Source organism: Vicugna pacos, chromosome 12, assembly GCF_048564905.1.
Source record: "Vicugna pacos chromosome 12, VicPac4, whole genome shotgun sequence".
Lineage (NCBI taxonomy): Eukaryota > Metazoa > Chordata > Mammalia > Artiodactyla > Camelidae > Vicugna > Vicugna pacos.
In genome coordinates, this window is record NC_132998.1 from 55,299,850 (window position 1) to 55,314,483 (window position 14,634).

A 14,634-nucleotide genomic window follows, 5' to 3' on the forward strand; every position below is an offset into this window, starting at 1 on the left:
GTATTATTTTATTCTTTTTTTTATGGCTGAGTAGTTGGAGTCATGGCAGGTGCTAAGGCTTCAATCTCTGAGACACAAACTCAAGGCTGGAGTGATGACTGCAAGGAATAAGAGGTGGCAGGAGGTTTAAATTTCATAGTATGTGGCTGACCCCGGACAGCAAGGATGGGCAAGGCTTCCCCACCATACAGAGTAGGGGAGAGAAAAAAAGTCTGCCTGAAAGGCCTCCAGGAATGGGTGTGCTCAGGAGAGGTCCAGGTGTCCCCCAGCCCAAGAGGACAGGGGGAGGCCCAGGGAGGAGGTTGAATGTGCAGGGAATCTCACTGACAGTGTCGGTGCCGCTAAGTTCTAAAGGGCACAGCCCGGGAGTCTGGAAGCAGCATTCCTGGCAGGGGAGGCTGGACTGCCTGCCAGGGAGGGAGGAACTCTTTATCGCTGACATTGTTCAGAATTGCGGATGCGTGATGACCACGAAAAGCAGGCTGAGTTTTATAGGTTTTATTCTTGTTTTAAATTCTTGACTGCCCTTCCTGCCTGAACCCAGGGCAGACTGTTGGTTTGGGGAGTTCGGAGTTGTGTGAAATTGAGTCTGTTAGGGCTGCACGCCTGACAGCGGTAGGGATGAGATGATGGAGGCAGAGGTTGGAACAGCTAACACCCACGTGTGCCGCCCTCTTGTAAGGGCTTCTTCACACAAAGCAACTGACTGATTCCTCACAGCCATCCTACGAGCTGGGCTCTGGAATTACAGCCCCATAATATGGAAGAGGAAACTGAGGCACTGAGAGGCACGTGACATGCTAGACGATCCCCAGGTGTCAGGTGGAAGAGCTGGCTGGCTCCAGACTCTGGGCTGGACCCCTGTGTGACCTGGGGTCCTGGCTTCTCATGGTGGCTGCTGTACACGGGGCTGCGAGAGTGTTGGGCTCATCCTGGTAGTCTCTCTGGCTGTGAGGGTCGGGAAGAGGGGTGTTTCGCAGGCTCCTGAATCTCCCTGCCCATCTGCAGCCACATAACCACTTCAGTGGCTGTGTTTTCAAGCAGAGGGCCACCTTCTCTGAGACCCCAGGACTCAGTGCTTGGCCTCAGCAGCTCCCCTCTGTGTCTAATGAGGATGGCAATGACAGGTTCGTGGATGCAGCAAGTGACCACCAGAGGCAGGGTAGACACGGGACTCCACACCTGTTGGCGGAGATAAGAAAAATCTCTTTTTCAAAGCAGGTTGGATTGGAGTTTCCCTCCCTTGCTGCCAAAAGCATCATAACTGAATTACAGGGAGGGTCTGCCAGGCAAGAGGTCCTGGGCAGAACAGCTCGGAATCCAGGCAAAGCCAAGATTTGGAGAGTCGAGCTTCAGAGAGGTCTGGCAGCCAGGCTGTCACCACCAGGAAGACCTTCATGATCCCTGAATAGGGAGGGGGCCTGGAAAAGTAGTGGGGGGCCCTATGGGAGAACTGGGGATAGAGGAGCAAGAACCAAGATGTACGTCAAGCCATTTCCTGGTGTGCAACGTGGGAGAAGAGGTAAGTCTCCCAGCCGGAGAGGGGAGCAGCCCCAGCCCGATCCCCACCTTGTATTAGCTGTGTCCCCTCAGACACACAGTTGAGCCCCTCTCTCTGTCAGTTCCTATCTCTGCCACATGAGGATGGTACAGTACCTGCCTCTAGGACTGCCAGGTGGACATATGAGATTATCCCTGAGGAAGTGTCGTCTATGCACATTACTCTCCCTCCTCTGCTCCCCTAGGCTTGCTGCCTGGTGGCCACGTCCTCCCACGCTCCACTCCCCTCCGTTCCTGCCTTTCCAACTTAGAGCCCTCCTTGAAGAGGCAAGCTCAGGCATCACTCCTCCAGGAAGCCCTCCATGCTTTCCTCCCACTCCAAGTGTCAGTAGATGTCTTCTCTGTGCTTCTCCCTGCTGCGTTTTTGAAACCTGCCTCCCAACACCTATTACATCAGAGGGCACATTACAGGTTCTTGGTGACTGCTGAACAAATGAGGGCATGCACAAACAAGCTGGGAATGTGGGGGCTGGGTTTCAGGAACAAGCCAGAGGTTTATTTACCAGACCTGGGGACCAAGGGACAAGGGATGAGACTGGCTTGTACTCAACACCCTGATGCCTCCTCCCACACACATTCTAGGTCCCGTTGGTCTCAGAGCCGATTTTTATTCATACAACAAAGGTTACTGAGCTCCCGTTGTGTTCCACACTCTGTTCTTGGCACTAGAGATACAGAAGGAAGCAGAATATTCATAATTCCTCATCTCTTTGTGCCTGTTATGTTCTAATACCAGAAACAAGGAAATGCATATAATACAAGATAATTTCAGATCAAGGTAAGTATTAGGGAGAAAATGAAAGCATGAAGAGGGGGAACTGGGGCAGAAATTTCCTTGAAATGGAATAGTCAGGGGAGATATTTAAACATCAATGGGTAACGAATATCACACATTATCAATAGAAGGTGAGTGTAATTGGAAGGATAGACTGGGGGTTCAGGATTTGCAGAATTAACTACTATATATAAAATAGATAAACAGCAAGGTCCTGCAGTATAACACGGAAATATATTCAATATCTTGTAATAACATATAACGAAAAAAAATCTCAAAAGGAATGTGTATACACATGTATGTATAATTGACTCCCCAGGAAGGGCCCACAGCGGGCTTCCGTCCTGGGGTGCTGGCCTGTGGAACTCCGCCCATCACCAGTCTGCCACCCAGTCACCCTCGCTCCTGTGTTGTCCTTGCTGCAGACCATGACATGTTTGGAGCAGCCCGGCACTCTGCAGGGGCTTGGGGACCAGCCACCGGTAATGAAAGATGCACTTTTTTGTATTATGGTATTCCAGATTTTTTGAAAAATACAAAATTTGAATCATTCACCTCTTGAGGCATACTCGGAAAGTTATCTGCTGAATAAAAACTTCTAACTGAACCAAAGCGAGTACTTCAGAAAGCATTCTGACCCATCCCTCCCTAGTATAGAATAATTTCCAGGTACCTGGTTATCACGTAAATTTCCATTTCCTGGGTTACTGATGCCAGGGAGCCCTTTTCCTTGATTTCCCTAATAATCATTGGATAATTTTAAACTGTTAATAATAATCATTTCCATTTCCTCCAGACTCCGTTCGAACTCCAAGACTATTTCCCAAAGTCCTAATGCAGTCACCTTAGCCAAGGGTGAGGAGATTGGAGGGAGCTGAGAGGGGAAAACCAAGGAAGTTATCATAGAGGGAGGGAGTGAGGAAGGTGAGGGAGGCCCCAGGTCCAATCCCAGCCTCAGGGTCCTGACCAGGTCCCTTCCTGCAGGCCGATTCCCTCTGCCTCCCTTCCAACCACCACCACCTCCACCACCAAGTTCCTGCCTGCCTGTGACTGTGCAGGTTGCCCCTACACAGGAATGCCCAGTGAGAGAGCCAGGAAACCCCAGCTCTCACTGTCTACCAGGCTCTGTGCCCTCCCACATCTGCCCCGAGGACTGGCCCCAGGCCCTGTAAGGGCTGGCAGCAGCTCTGTTATTATGAAGGAGAAAGGGTACACGGAGGCCCGTCTTCCATTTCTCCAGCCAAAGACCCCTCTGGACCGAAAGGATGCAGTTGACCCCCAACCATGTAGGGAAATGGAAGGGAGAGAGAGGAGTTCTCCTAGCCCAAGCAGACTGACTGTGAGATGTGTGTGGCCCCCTCTCAAACCATTCCTGGATGTGCCCCAAATATTATCCACTCCATCAGCCTCCAGGGGCCCGGCCGGGAGGTGACCAGCCAGGACTGAGCAATCAGAGGCCTGCGTGGGCTCAGGCACAGACAGATGCTCCTCTGGTTTATTCCCTATTAGCCTGGTAATGTAATACACTGGGTGTAATTGGTGCGTGAATCAAGAGACACACTCTCTTTATGTTCCCCAGGCTCTGCAGTAACCTCCTGTGTCCCTCTGCCTCTCTCGGGCACAGCTCCAGCTGGCCACCCTGACATTTCTGGAGCTGGAGCTGGCAGAGAAGACATTTTGTTGCAGCCCCTAAACTGGAGGGAGACATAGTCTCAGGCTTTTGTAAGTGGCAGCCATCAAATATGGGAGGACCGTCCTCCTTTTTCGTTCCTGGAGAATGAGTCTGTTTCCAAATATAAGGACTTGGAGAAGCCAGGTAGCAGCCAGTGGGAACAGGTGCTGGCAAGCTGGGCCTGCCATGTTTGTTCAGGGCTCTATCTTCCTACTGGCCTTGTTTCTCACTTCCTGCCACCACTGCCACCTGGCTACCTCCCAGCCCAACTCCACCAGCGATCCCCAGGGTCCCCCTCAGCTAATCTCTCTGTGCTAGCAAGGAAGCAGTGCTATGGGAAAAGTCTGAGTTTGGGAGACCCACAAACTCAAAACAGAATCTAGATCTGAGTTCCTAAGCTAGGTGACTTTGCCTCCCTATGCCTCAGTTTCTTCATCTATAAAATGGGCACATAAACCATTCTCCCTGGCTTGTGGGGAGGATTAATTAAATCTCCCAGAAGGTCTGGCACAGCATTGGTGTCCAACAAAGCTTAGTTTGACAGCTCCCCCGACATCCCCGACTCCAACAGATTGTCCCAAAGGGCTTTTCATTATGTCAAAGGATGAATCCAGGAAAACCTGGGATTGAACTCTCTCTTCTTTTTTTACATATATATATATGTAAATACATATACATATATACATGTATATGTATACATACACATACATTTATATATATACACATATATTTTCAGATTATTTTCCATTATAGCTTATAACAAAAAATTGAATACAGTTCCCTGTGCTATCCAGTAGGTCCTTGTTGTTTATCTATTTTATTTTTGTTATTTTTTATTAAAGTGTAGTTGATTTACAATGTCAGTTTCAGGTGTACAGCAAAGTGATTCCGTTATACACATACATACATTTTTTTTCTTTCCAGATTCTTTTCCACTATATGTTATTACAAGAAATTGAATATAGTTCCCTGTACTATCCAGTAGGTTCTTAGTGTTTATCTATTTTATACATAGTAGTGTGTATCTGTTAACCACAAACTCCTAAATTATCCCCTCACCCCTCTTTCCCCTTTGGTAACCATAGTTTGTTTTCTATGTCCATGAGTCTATTCCCAGTTTGTAAATAAAATTTATATCTTTTTTTAGATTCCACATATAAGTGATATCATATGATATTTTTCTTTCTCTGTTTGATTTACTTCACTTAATATGATCATCTCCAGGTCTATCCATGTTGCTGCAAATGGAATTATTTTATTCTTTTTATGGCTGAGTAGTATTCCATTGTAGTCCATTCTCACATCTTTTTTATCCAATCATTTGTTGATGGACATTTAGGTTGCTTCCATGACTTGGCTATTGTAAATAGTGCTGCTATGAATACTGGGGTGCATGTGTCTTTTCAAATTAGAGTTTTCTCTGGATATATGCCCTGAACTGGACTCTTTACTCTGAACAGACAGCTATGAGTTTACCTATCCCTCGAGCAGTTCTCATGCAATTCCTTCTGTGGCCGAACATAGAAATTATCAATGATCTGGCAACTTACATACTCATCCCTGCTCGAATGTCCCACCCCATTTAACACCAGTGTCCCTTGGGGCTCATCACACTATCTGGTCAGTGGACAGTCAACCTCACAGAATGACATCAGCATCCCATGATGCTGTGCCCAGGAAATTAAGATCAACTGCATTTGAAAATGCGTATCTCACGAACGAGGCAGGATTTCATGAGCTCAACGAAAGGGGAATCAAAGCGTGGCTCAGATCACACACAGAACCTTTGACAAACGAGTCAGTAAGAAGCAGCCTCTGCATTTCAAGTCCCTCCTCCTCCTTACTTGCTGCACATCCATGAACAAGTTATTAACCTCTCCACGCCTTAATTTCCTTATAAAACACGCAGAATATGTTTACCACATAGAGTTGCAGTAAAAATAAATCCATTGATGTACACAAAGAGCCTGGTACACGGTACGAGCTCAAAAAATGCTAGTTATCAGTACTGTGTAGAAGGGCGAGACCAGTTAAAAATTAACAAAGAGGAAATCAATGAGGATAATGAATAAGTGCCTCCAAAGAGAATAATTTCAATATCAAAGCACTAAGAGAGGCCCTTAGGAAAACTTACGAAGCCCTCAAGCATTTTTGCAAAATGCAATCCTCTTTATAGTTGTGCCGTGAAAATCTAATATGAAGTGAAGGTGGTTCTAACGCACCAATATTCCCTCTTGTCAGAAAAATTCCACCCAAAAGAGAAATGTGTGATTCAGTCTTTGTTCATTCTAAAAATTCAAGGGTACTATTTTAATTATACTAAAATAGGGTTAAACGTAACATACAATTTACTTACTTTCATTCTATTTTGCTTTCTGTCTCAGTGACAGGTTGGCCTCATCCCAAGGGGGTGATACACAGGCTGACACTGGGCAGAGATGGCACTGATGTCCAAGTGCATGGTTCCAAGTTTGCCCTTGGGTGGCATAAATACTTATGTGGCTGGAGACGGGGTTCAAGCCAGGAGAAACTGGAAACAGGAGACTGTCTTTCTTTCTTTGGATCAATAAATATTTATTGTGCCAGATACTGTTCTAGATGCTTGAGATACAGGCATGACAAATAGACCAAAAAATCCCAACCTTCATGGGCTTATAATCTAATTGGGATGGAGGTTAAACTGTAAGCCATAGACATACTAAATAGTAAATGATGTAGCACTTAAGTGCTGTAGAAAAGGGAACAGAGGATCCGGGTACCAGAGCAGGGGTAAGGAGACAGGGCCTAGCTGAGAAAGTGCTGTTTGAGGAGACAAAAAGGAATGAGAGAGTGAGCCATGACACTGTGCAGGGAAAAGCATTTCAGGCAGAGGGAACAGCAAATGCAAAGACGCAAGGGTGTCTGGTGTGTTCAAAGGAACTACCAGGAAGTCCATGTACCTGGAGCACAGAGAGGCCGTGGAGTCTGATTTCACAGGGCCTCATAAGTTGTTGGTTCTCCTCTGGATTCACTGGGGGGTAGGGGAGAAGCCTGAGCAAAAAGGGCCAGATTTGGCAACTGTACGGCACAAGGACTGGAGGGGAAAGGAGAAAGCATGGAACCAAATGTTGTCCAAGGCAGGGCTGCAGCTGGCTCACCCCTGGAGATAGTTGAGGCAGCCAGAGAAGTGATGAGATTCCAGACACACCTGAAAGATCTAACCAGTAGGATTTGCTGATGGATTAGATGTGGGCTGAGAGGAAAAGGGGTGGGATGATTGCTAGGTTTCTGCTTCTGGCCCATCAAACCTGGAGCTCAGGTCAGTTCACCAAACGGAAACACAGCCAGCCAGCAGGGCAAGCAAGGGTGGATGAGTGGTGGGGAGTCCACCAGACCGTCCCCACAATACGGCCGCTCGCTATGTGCAGCCTTGGCAATCATAATAATGGCACCCAGTGGGGACTTACGGGGTGCCAGGCCCTGTGCTCCCCCGGCAGGGTCTCACTGGATGCCCTCAGCAAGCCTGTGAGGTGGGCATCACTAGTTCTGCTTACCGGCGGTGTGATGAGAGCATCTGAAATCTACCCTTAGCACATTTCCAGCATTTGTTACGCTATTATTAACCATGGTCATCATGCTGCATGTCAGCTCTCTAGACTTATCTATCCTCTGTAATCGCAAGATTGTTCCTTTGACCAACATCTCCCCACTTCCCTGCCTCCCTGCCCCTGGTGACCGTCATTCTACTCTCTGCTTCTGTGGAGTCAACTTTTTAGATTCCATAGGGAAGTGAGATCGGAAAGTGTTTTCCTTTCTGTGTCTGCTGAAAGTGACTTTCAGCTTTGGCTTCTAGGATGAGAGCGGGAAGGCAAAGTACTTTCTGAGTGTGGAGGTTCTAGAGCAAGATGGATCTGGGTTCCAATCCTATGCCAAGATACTCTCTGGGTCCCCCTTTCCTCATGAAGCTATTGGGAGGTTTCAACTAAATGATCAGTGTCACCTGCAGTGCTGACAGCAGCAGTGACTGCGTCTTGAGGACTTTCTGCAGACCGGGCACTGTCTGAAGCCCTTTGTGTTCAGTTCTCACAGCAGCCCTGTGACCTGGGTTCTATCAATAAACTCATTTTACAGAAGAGAAGCCTGAGCCACAGAGTGTTGAAGTAACTTACCCAAAGTTCCCTGGCTCCTCTCCTTCTCTGTTATGTGGCTTTGGTCAAGTCACTTCATCTCCCTGATCTTGCACAAGTTAATTTACTGCTTGTGTGTCCTGGTTACCTGTTCCAGAGAATAGAGTGTCTAGCATGTATTAATCCTCAAAACAGATAGGAGTGTTTTTTTAATCCTTCTCAACTTCATCATCACTACTCATAAAATTACAGACTTGCCCAAAAAGAGAAGAGATACTCAGTAAACACTCAACCAAGGTGGGAGGGAAGGCGGGCGAGAAGGGAAGAAGGAAAAGTGAATGAAGAACGAATGAACAAATGAATGAATGAATGCATGCATCACCCACCCAGAGAAAGCTCTGGAATGCTGAAGTGGGGCAGGAGGATGTAAAGCGTGTTTAAGTGCTACATCTGCAAAGTGATGGAGCCTGTGGGTGCAGAAGAAACAAGGACCCATATCACTGTATCTCCATCACCCTCCACCCCTCGACTGAGGTCTCCCTTCATCCCCCAAAGCATAAGTAAATCTGAGAACCATTTGCACCCTGATGGACAGTGATGCCAACAGAAATGTCAATTGACCATAATTGGTCCAAAAATGGACTTCACAACCCAAATTATCAGTTTAAGACCCCAGGGACGCTTTATTAATATTTCTAATTTATGGGCTCATTTGAGAAGTCATCAGGGGCAACAAATGTAATAAATCATGGGTTAAAAGGACTCCAGACAGCAACACACGAAGCCTTCCGCGAGCACGCTGGGTGGTAGCCATTGAACGTTTGAGACAATCATAGCAACTGTCACCAGGGAGATGGCTGCAAAAGGGAGTCTGGAGTTGGCGGCGGTGACAGCTGGAAGCAGATTATCAAGAAAGGACAGCATTTTCTGGTCCAGCGGGGTAAGCAGAGGAAGAATTGTGCAGCTGCTTTGTGCAGGCACTTTATTTGCATTGTCTCGTTAAGCCCCTCGAGAGGCATCTGTGTGATAACTGCCCTGATTCCCATTTATAGATGAGGCAACCAAGGCTCAGAGAGACTAGATCACTGGCTCATTTAACAGTTGAGCTGGGGTTCAAAGGCAGGAGGCACCCACCCAATGATCCATGCTCTTAATCGCTGCACTTTTCTGGCCACCAGTTCAATGTATCCATTCCACAGAGCTGGAGACTGAGACCCAGTGATGGAGACACACATGCAAGTCAACAGCAGGGCTGGCATGAGGACTCTAGCATCCTAATATCTATTCTCTTCTCTCTGAAATACTGCCCTGACTCTCTGTCATTCTTGTCTCCTCACTCTTTTTGTTTTTTCTTTCCTTCATCGCATTCATTACCTGCCATGTTACGGATTTACATCTTTGGATCCCAGTATGCTTACATTTGTGAGCTGAGGGTTTGGGCTGTTTAATCTTACACCAACTTGTACACCAAGTGATACAGCTGTTTACACACACATCTCAAGCATATAGTCTTCCCAGTGGTCCCAAAATAACTAAAGTCCACTTGCTAAATTCTCTCCTTGCCTGCACTCGCTGACTGCAATGGTCAGAATAAGGTGGGACCTCTTATGTTTGCCCCTCTGAGGGTTTTCTCTGTGCCCTGGGAGCTGCCCAGCCCCTTTCACATGGATACATTCTTAACAGGTTACAGCTTTTGTGTCTTCTGAAGTTGCTTTCCCACTTCTCTGCTTCAGCATATTACGTGTTCATTATTAAGTTTGTCACCAAAGAGGACATCCCGCTTCCTTTCTCCATATTTTTAGGAGAATTGCTCATTGTAGCTCCCAACTACAAGCTATAGTCAGGCTATTGGTTATATAGCCAATATTCATGTTTCCCTTCTTGTTTACAATAAAACCCCAATCTTATGCAAGGGTGACAGTGTTCCCAGGTTAAAGACTACATTCCCTCAACCCACCTTCAGCTAAAAGAGGAGGCTTAATGAGATGAAAGAAAAAAATCATTAGATGAGTTTCCCTCCAAAAAGGCTTTTGAGAGGGGGCTGACCAAGCCAAGAGATTGGTCCTTCTGCCCTTCCATCTGGAATGCAGACCTGATTTCTGGAACCCCAGCAGCCAGTTTGGACTGTGAGGCAACCTTGAGGCTGGAAGCTGACACTAAGGTAGATAGACCTAATGATAGTGAATCTGCAGCTGAGCCCTGGCCTGACACTCTTGGCCCCATTTACATGACAGAAAAAAATAAATGAATACTATGTGATCTTTCTTATATGTGGAATCTAAAAACAAAACAAAACAAAACAAAAACACAAACACCAAGCTCATAGATACAGAGAACAGATTGGTGGTTGCCAGAGGTGGGGGGTGCAGGAAGGGAGAAATTGGATACACTGGGAGGGTTGGTTTAATTTACATTTTTGAGACATTTACTCCTGTGTTCTGTGACATGCGGCCAAATATAATGCTAATTAATGTGTTGACATATGAGTTTTTGCTCAGCAGACCCTCACTGCCGTGTCCAAGCCGTGGTGTCCGGGGTGTAGTGTGAAACACCAGTAAGCCACAGCCCTTGCTTTTAAGGGTCTCTCAGGGCAGGGGATTCCACCAGTAAACCATGATACAATGTCAAAAGAAAAATTGCAAGGGCTTTACTTGATATGACTATTTTATTGATTGAGAAACAAACTGTGACCAGGGATACTTCAAACCCCAAGCTGATAAGAAGCTGAGAGGCATGACGTTCCAGGACGGTTTAAAGTGAAGAGGAGGAAGTTGTTTGACCTTTACAGTGATGGGCTGTTACCACGGGGGTTTCCACACGGCAGGGGATTGGTTACAGTGATGCGCTTCTACCATTTTAGGAAGATGACTTCGGTTTATTTTATGATGATCAGGAACATTGACAAGAGATAGATAACCTGAGAGAGGTTTAGCCTCTGTTCATGACATAAGCTAGAATTTGTTTCGCTTACGTGGCTTAAATGGTTTGGTCTGCTTGGGGACTTTCAAGTCTGGTCTCCATTTAATTTTATTGTAATAGTGGGAAGTTTGGAGAGCCGAGGGGCACAGAGGAGGGGCTGCGACTCAGCCAGAAAGGGCAGAGACAAGTACCCAAAGGACATGCTGCATGTTCAAGAACAAAGATTCACTTGGGCAAATGTGGAAGAGTTTGTTCGCCAGGCTGAATTCTCCCTGCTCCTACACCTGAACGTACACTTATGCACACACCTTACACAAACACACACACGTGAAGACACACACAAGCATGCAGGCACACAAACCTCTTGTGGTCCTCCAGTCCTTCCAGGCTCCCTCCTGCCTGGAATTCTGTCCAGTCCCCTCCCCTCCCCAGTTCCCAGGCCAGTGTGACCAGAGGTCCACCTTCCCCTCTGGCTTGGGCTGCCCATCATTTCTCACAGGCTCCCTATCCTCACATGGTTTGCAGGTTTTCACTAAGAGCTCACCTCCAGCCAATTTTTGTGCTGTTGAACAGTGGAATCGTCCCATGGGCAACGTCTCCTTTGCCTCTGCTGGGGTCCCTCGGGTTTCAGAAGCTTGGGTTTGAAGTTCACTGGTGTATCCAAAAATCTGTGGTTACTTTTTATCCAGAATGCCCATCTGTTGGATTAGGAATGTGTTGCCTCCAAAAAAGCTAAACTTTTCTTGTTAGACTCACGTTGTCCAGATCACGGTCTGACAGAAAAACATCAGTGAGGCAGTCAGGAGACCTGGGATCCAGTCCTCAATCCCCACGAGCTGTTTTAAAATGACAGATGGATGGTCCTGTTCTTCATGCTCGTGATTATTTACCTCTCGGCCTCATCCCAGAAGAATTGAGGAGGTTTAGTTGAATACAGACAACCCGCACATGTTTTAAAGGAAGGACTAGATGAAGAAACCAGAGTGAAGGAAAGGCAGCCCAGCACACTCTAAGACCCAAGAGGCCAAATGAGGTGTTTAATTTAGCTTCCTAGGAGCCACAGAGAAAAGAGAAACACGACCACCTGCAAGTGGTTGTGGTGACAAGGATTCTAAAGGTGCTCAAAAGAAGTGGGTTTTTTCCTGGCTTAGTGGTCTGAGAATTCAACTGTGTGTTCTCACTAAGGCAATATCATTTGAGCCTCAGCAAGAGCCAGTCCCTCCGGGGAATTCGGAGGACGGCTCTCCCCTTCATCTCTTTGTAGATATGATGTGGTAAGCAGGAAAACCTGAAGTTAAAGGTTGGAGTAAGAGCAGACCTGTAGCTCAGACATGCTGTTCTGCCAGCTAAGGGAAGACCTATGGACATTAACAGTCCAGTGGACCAGCCCCTACACAGAGAGTGGCCAAAGGAATACCTGTGGGAAAGCCTGTGGGAATACCTGTGATAATATTTGTGGGAATACCTGTGATAGTATTTGTGGAAATATCTACAGAAATACCTTGAGAGTACCTGTGGGAAAACCTCTGGAAGTACCTGTGGGAATACCCCCGGAAGTGAGGCGGGAAGCCCCATAAAAAGACCGGCAGGACCCCCAGGCAGGGCCACTACTCTCCTGCCAGCACCACCCAGTTCTCTGGTGCACAGGCTCTATCTCACTTTTTGCCTCTGAAACGGCTTACTTACCCCTAAAATTCTATCGGTTCCCTGAGCTCACTTCTGATTGGTTATTTCCTTCACTCCTGATTGGTTATTACTCTCACTTCTGATTGGCCCATTTGTAGTACTTCATTTGCATGGAGCTCACTCCTGAGTGGTTATTTCTCTCACTCCTCATTGGTCTATTTCTACAAAGCTTGTTCTTGGTTGGTCAACTTCTGTTATACTTTATTTGCATATGATGTTGCAAAGTGTAAACTGGCAGCCTATAAAGGCCTGTGTAAACCAACAGACGGGGCCCGGAGCTTGGAATGTTAACTCCTCTGGGCCTGTTGGCATGATAAACCTGAGTTCTCCAACTCTTGGAGTGCTGCTTGGTCTCTCGCCCAGATCCAGGTTGCTGTCACAACTGAGCTGTAACACCGGAGCTGTAACACATTTTCCCACAACAATACTTGTGGGAATACCTGTGACAATGTGGAAATAACTACAGAAATACCTTGAGAGTACCTGTGGGAATACCTCTGAGAGTACCTGTGAGAGTACCTGTGGGAATACCCCCGAGAGTACCTGAGAGTTCTTGTGGGAATTCCAGCAGGAGAGCTTGCGGGGCTGCCTGTGGGAAGCTGTAATCCTAAAAAGAACAGCTCTGGATCTTCTCCCACACCAGGAAATAATGTCCTAGTCCATCAAGCTGAGCCAGAATAATTTTAGCTTAAAAATTTTTTTCTAAGTACATTTTACAAATCTCCCAAGAAAGTCCTAGAAAAATCCTACTACTGCACCCACAGACACCTAATGTCAAGCAAATATCACCTCCTGGTGAGTCTCACAAATGGCTTCCTAGGGAAACGTAGCCCTAAGAGACTAGATGAGTGAATACAATTCACAGGTTGTTGAATAAAAGCCAATTCAATGTTGGAGGACATCTGCCAACAATGACAATTGGGCGTTGGAGCAGTTCATCCTGAGCCACTTTTTTCTGACAGTAATGAGGCCATTCCTGGTTCCTGACAATAAAACCATGTCATCTGCATAGAAAAGACTTTCAACTTTCTGTTCCTCGTAGCAAAGGGCAATTCATTCAGCTCATCCAAAAGTTCTTTCAAGTCATAAAATATTCATTAGAGAGAGCAGGCGACCACAGCACATGGCTCTTGTGCAGTGCTTGAAATCATGATCTGGTTCGTCAAGACACAATTCCTCCTGATGGCAGCCCTCAGGCAGTGCTGGGGGGCAGGTTCTGTATAACTGCCCAAGTCAGGGGTGGGGATTAATACTGGGCACCTTTAGATTAGCTCATAATTGGTTTCTCTCATGTAATTTGTTTCTCTCCACTGAGTATAAGGCCAAAATCTGTCATTGCTGCTGCAACTCTTATATTGTTCCTGACAAATTTTTGCACAAGTGGCATAAAAATGTCAATACTATGGAGCAATGTGCTGAAAACTCAAGGGCTTCTTCATGCAAAATATCAGCCTGAGAAACCCACACTTGCAATTTATAAAAGAGGAAATTGACAGATAGTTCAGTTGGAATATCAAGTAAACCAAAATGTCTATCATTTGAGGGAATAAAGGGTGGTCCTTAATAAAGTGTGCTAATCAACCCTTTGGGTCCATCCAGACAAGACTACCTGTAGAATTAAGGAGAACAAGCAACTTGGCTAATGAAAACTCGAAACATGGTGAGTCCAAATGGAGATGAGCTGTAAATGTAAAATGCTTATCAGAATTCAAACTTAGTACCAAAAAAGAATGCAAAATAACTTTGTATTGATTATGTGTCAGAATGATACTATTTGGATATGTTGGGTGAATAAAACGTATTGTTAAAATCAATGCCATCCTTTTTTTTTTACTTTTGTTGTAAGACTACTAAAAGGTTTTAAATTACTTGCATGCACACATGGTAGCCGTCTGCAAGATGACCTCCAGTGCTTC

The 14,634-nt window shown here is 46.2% G+C and overlaps 1 protein-coding gene across 1 annotated transcript in view; it reads left to right on the top strand.

Annotated features, from left to right (window-relative positions):
* Positions 1 to 1,444: 1,444 nt before the first annotated feature.
* Positions 1,445 to 14,634, top strand: part of ISX (intestine specific homeobox) — a 37,034-nt gene continuing 23,844 nt past the window's right edge. The window contains 2 exon segments of the mRNA XM_072972417.1: positions 1,445 to 1,522; positions 2,761 to 2,817. Coding sequence (XP_072828518.1) covers positions 1,445 to 1,522; positions 2,761 to 2,817 — 135 coding nt within the window.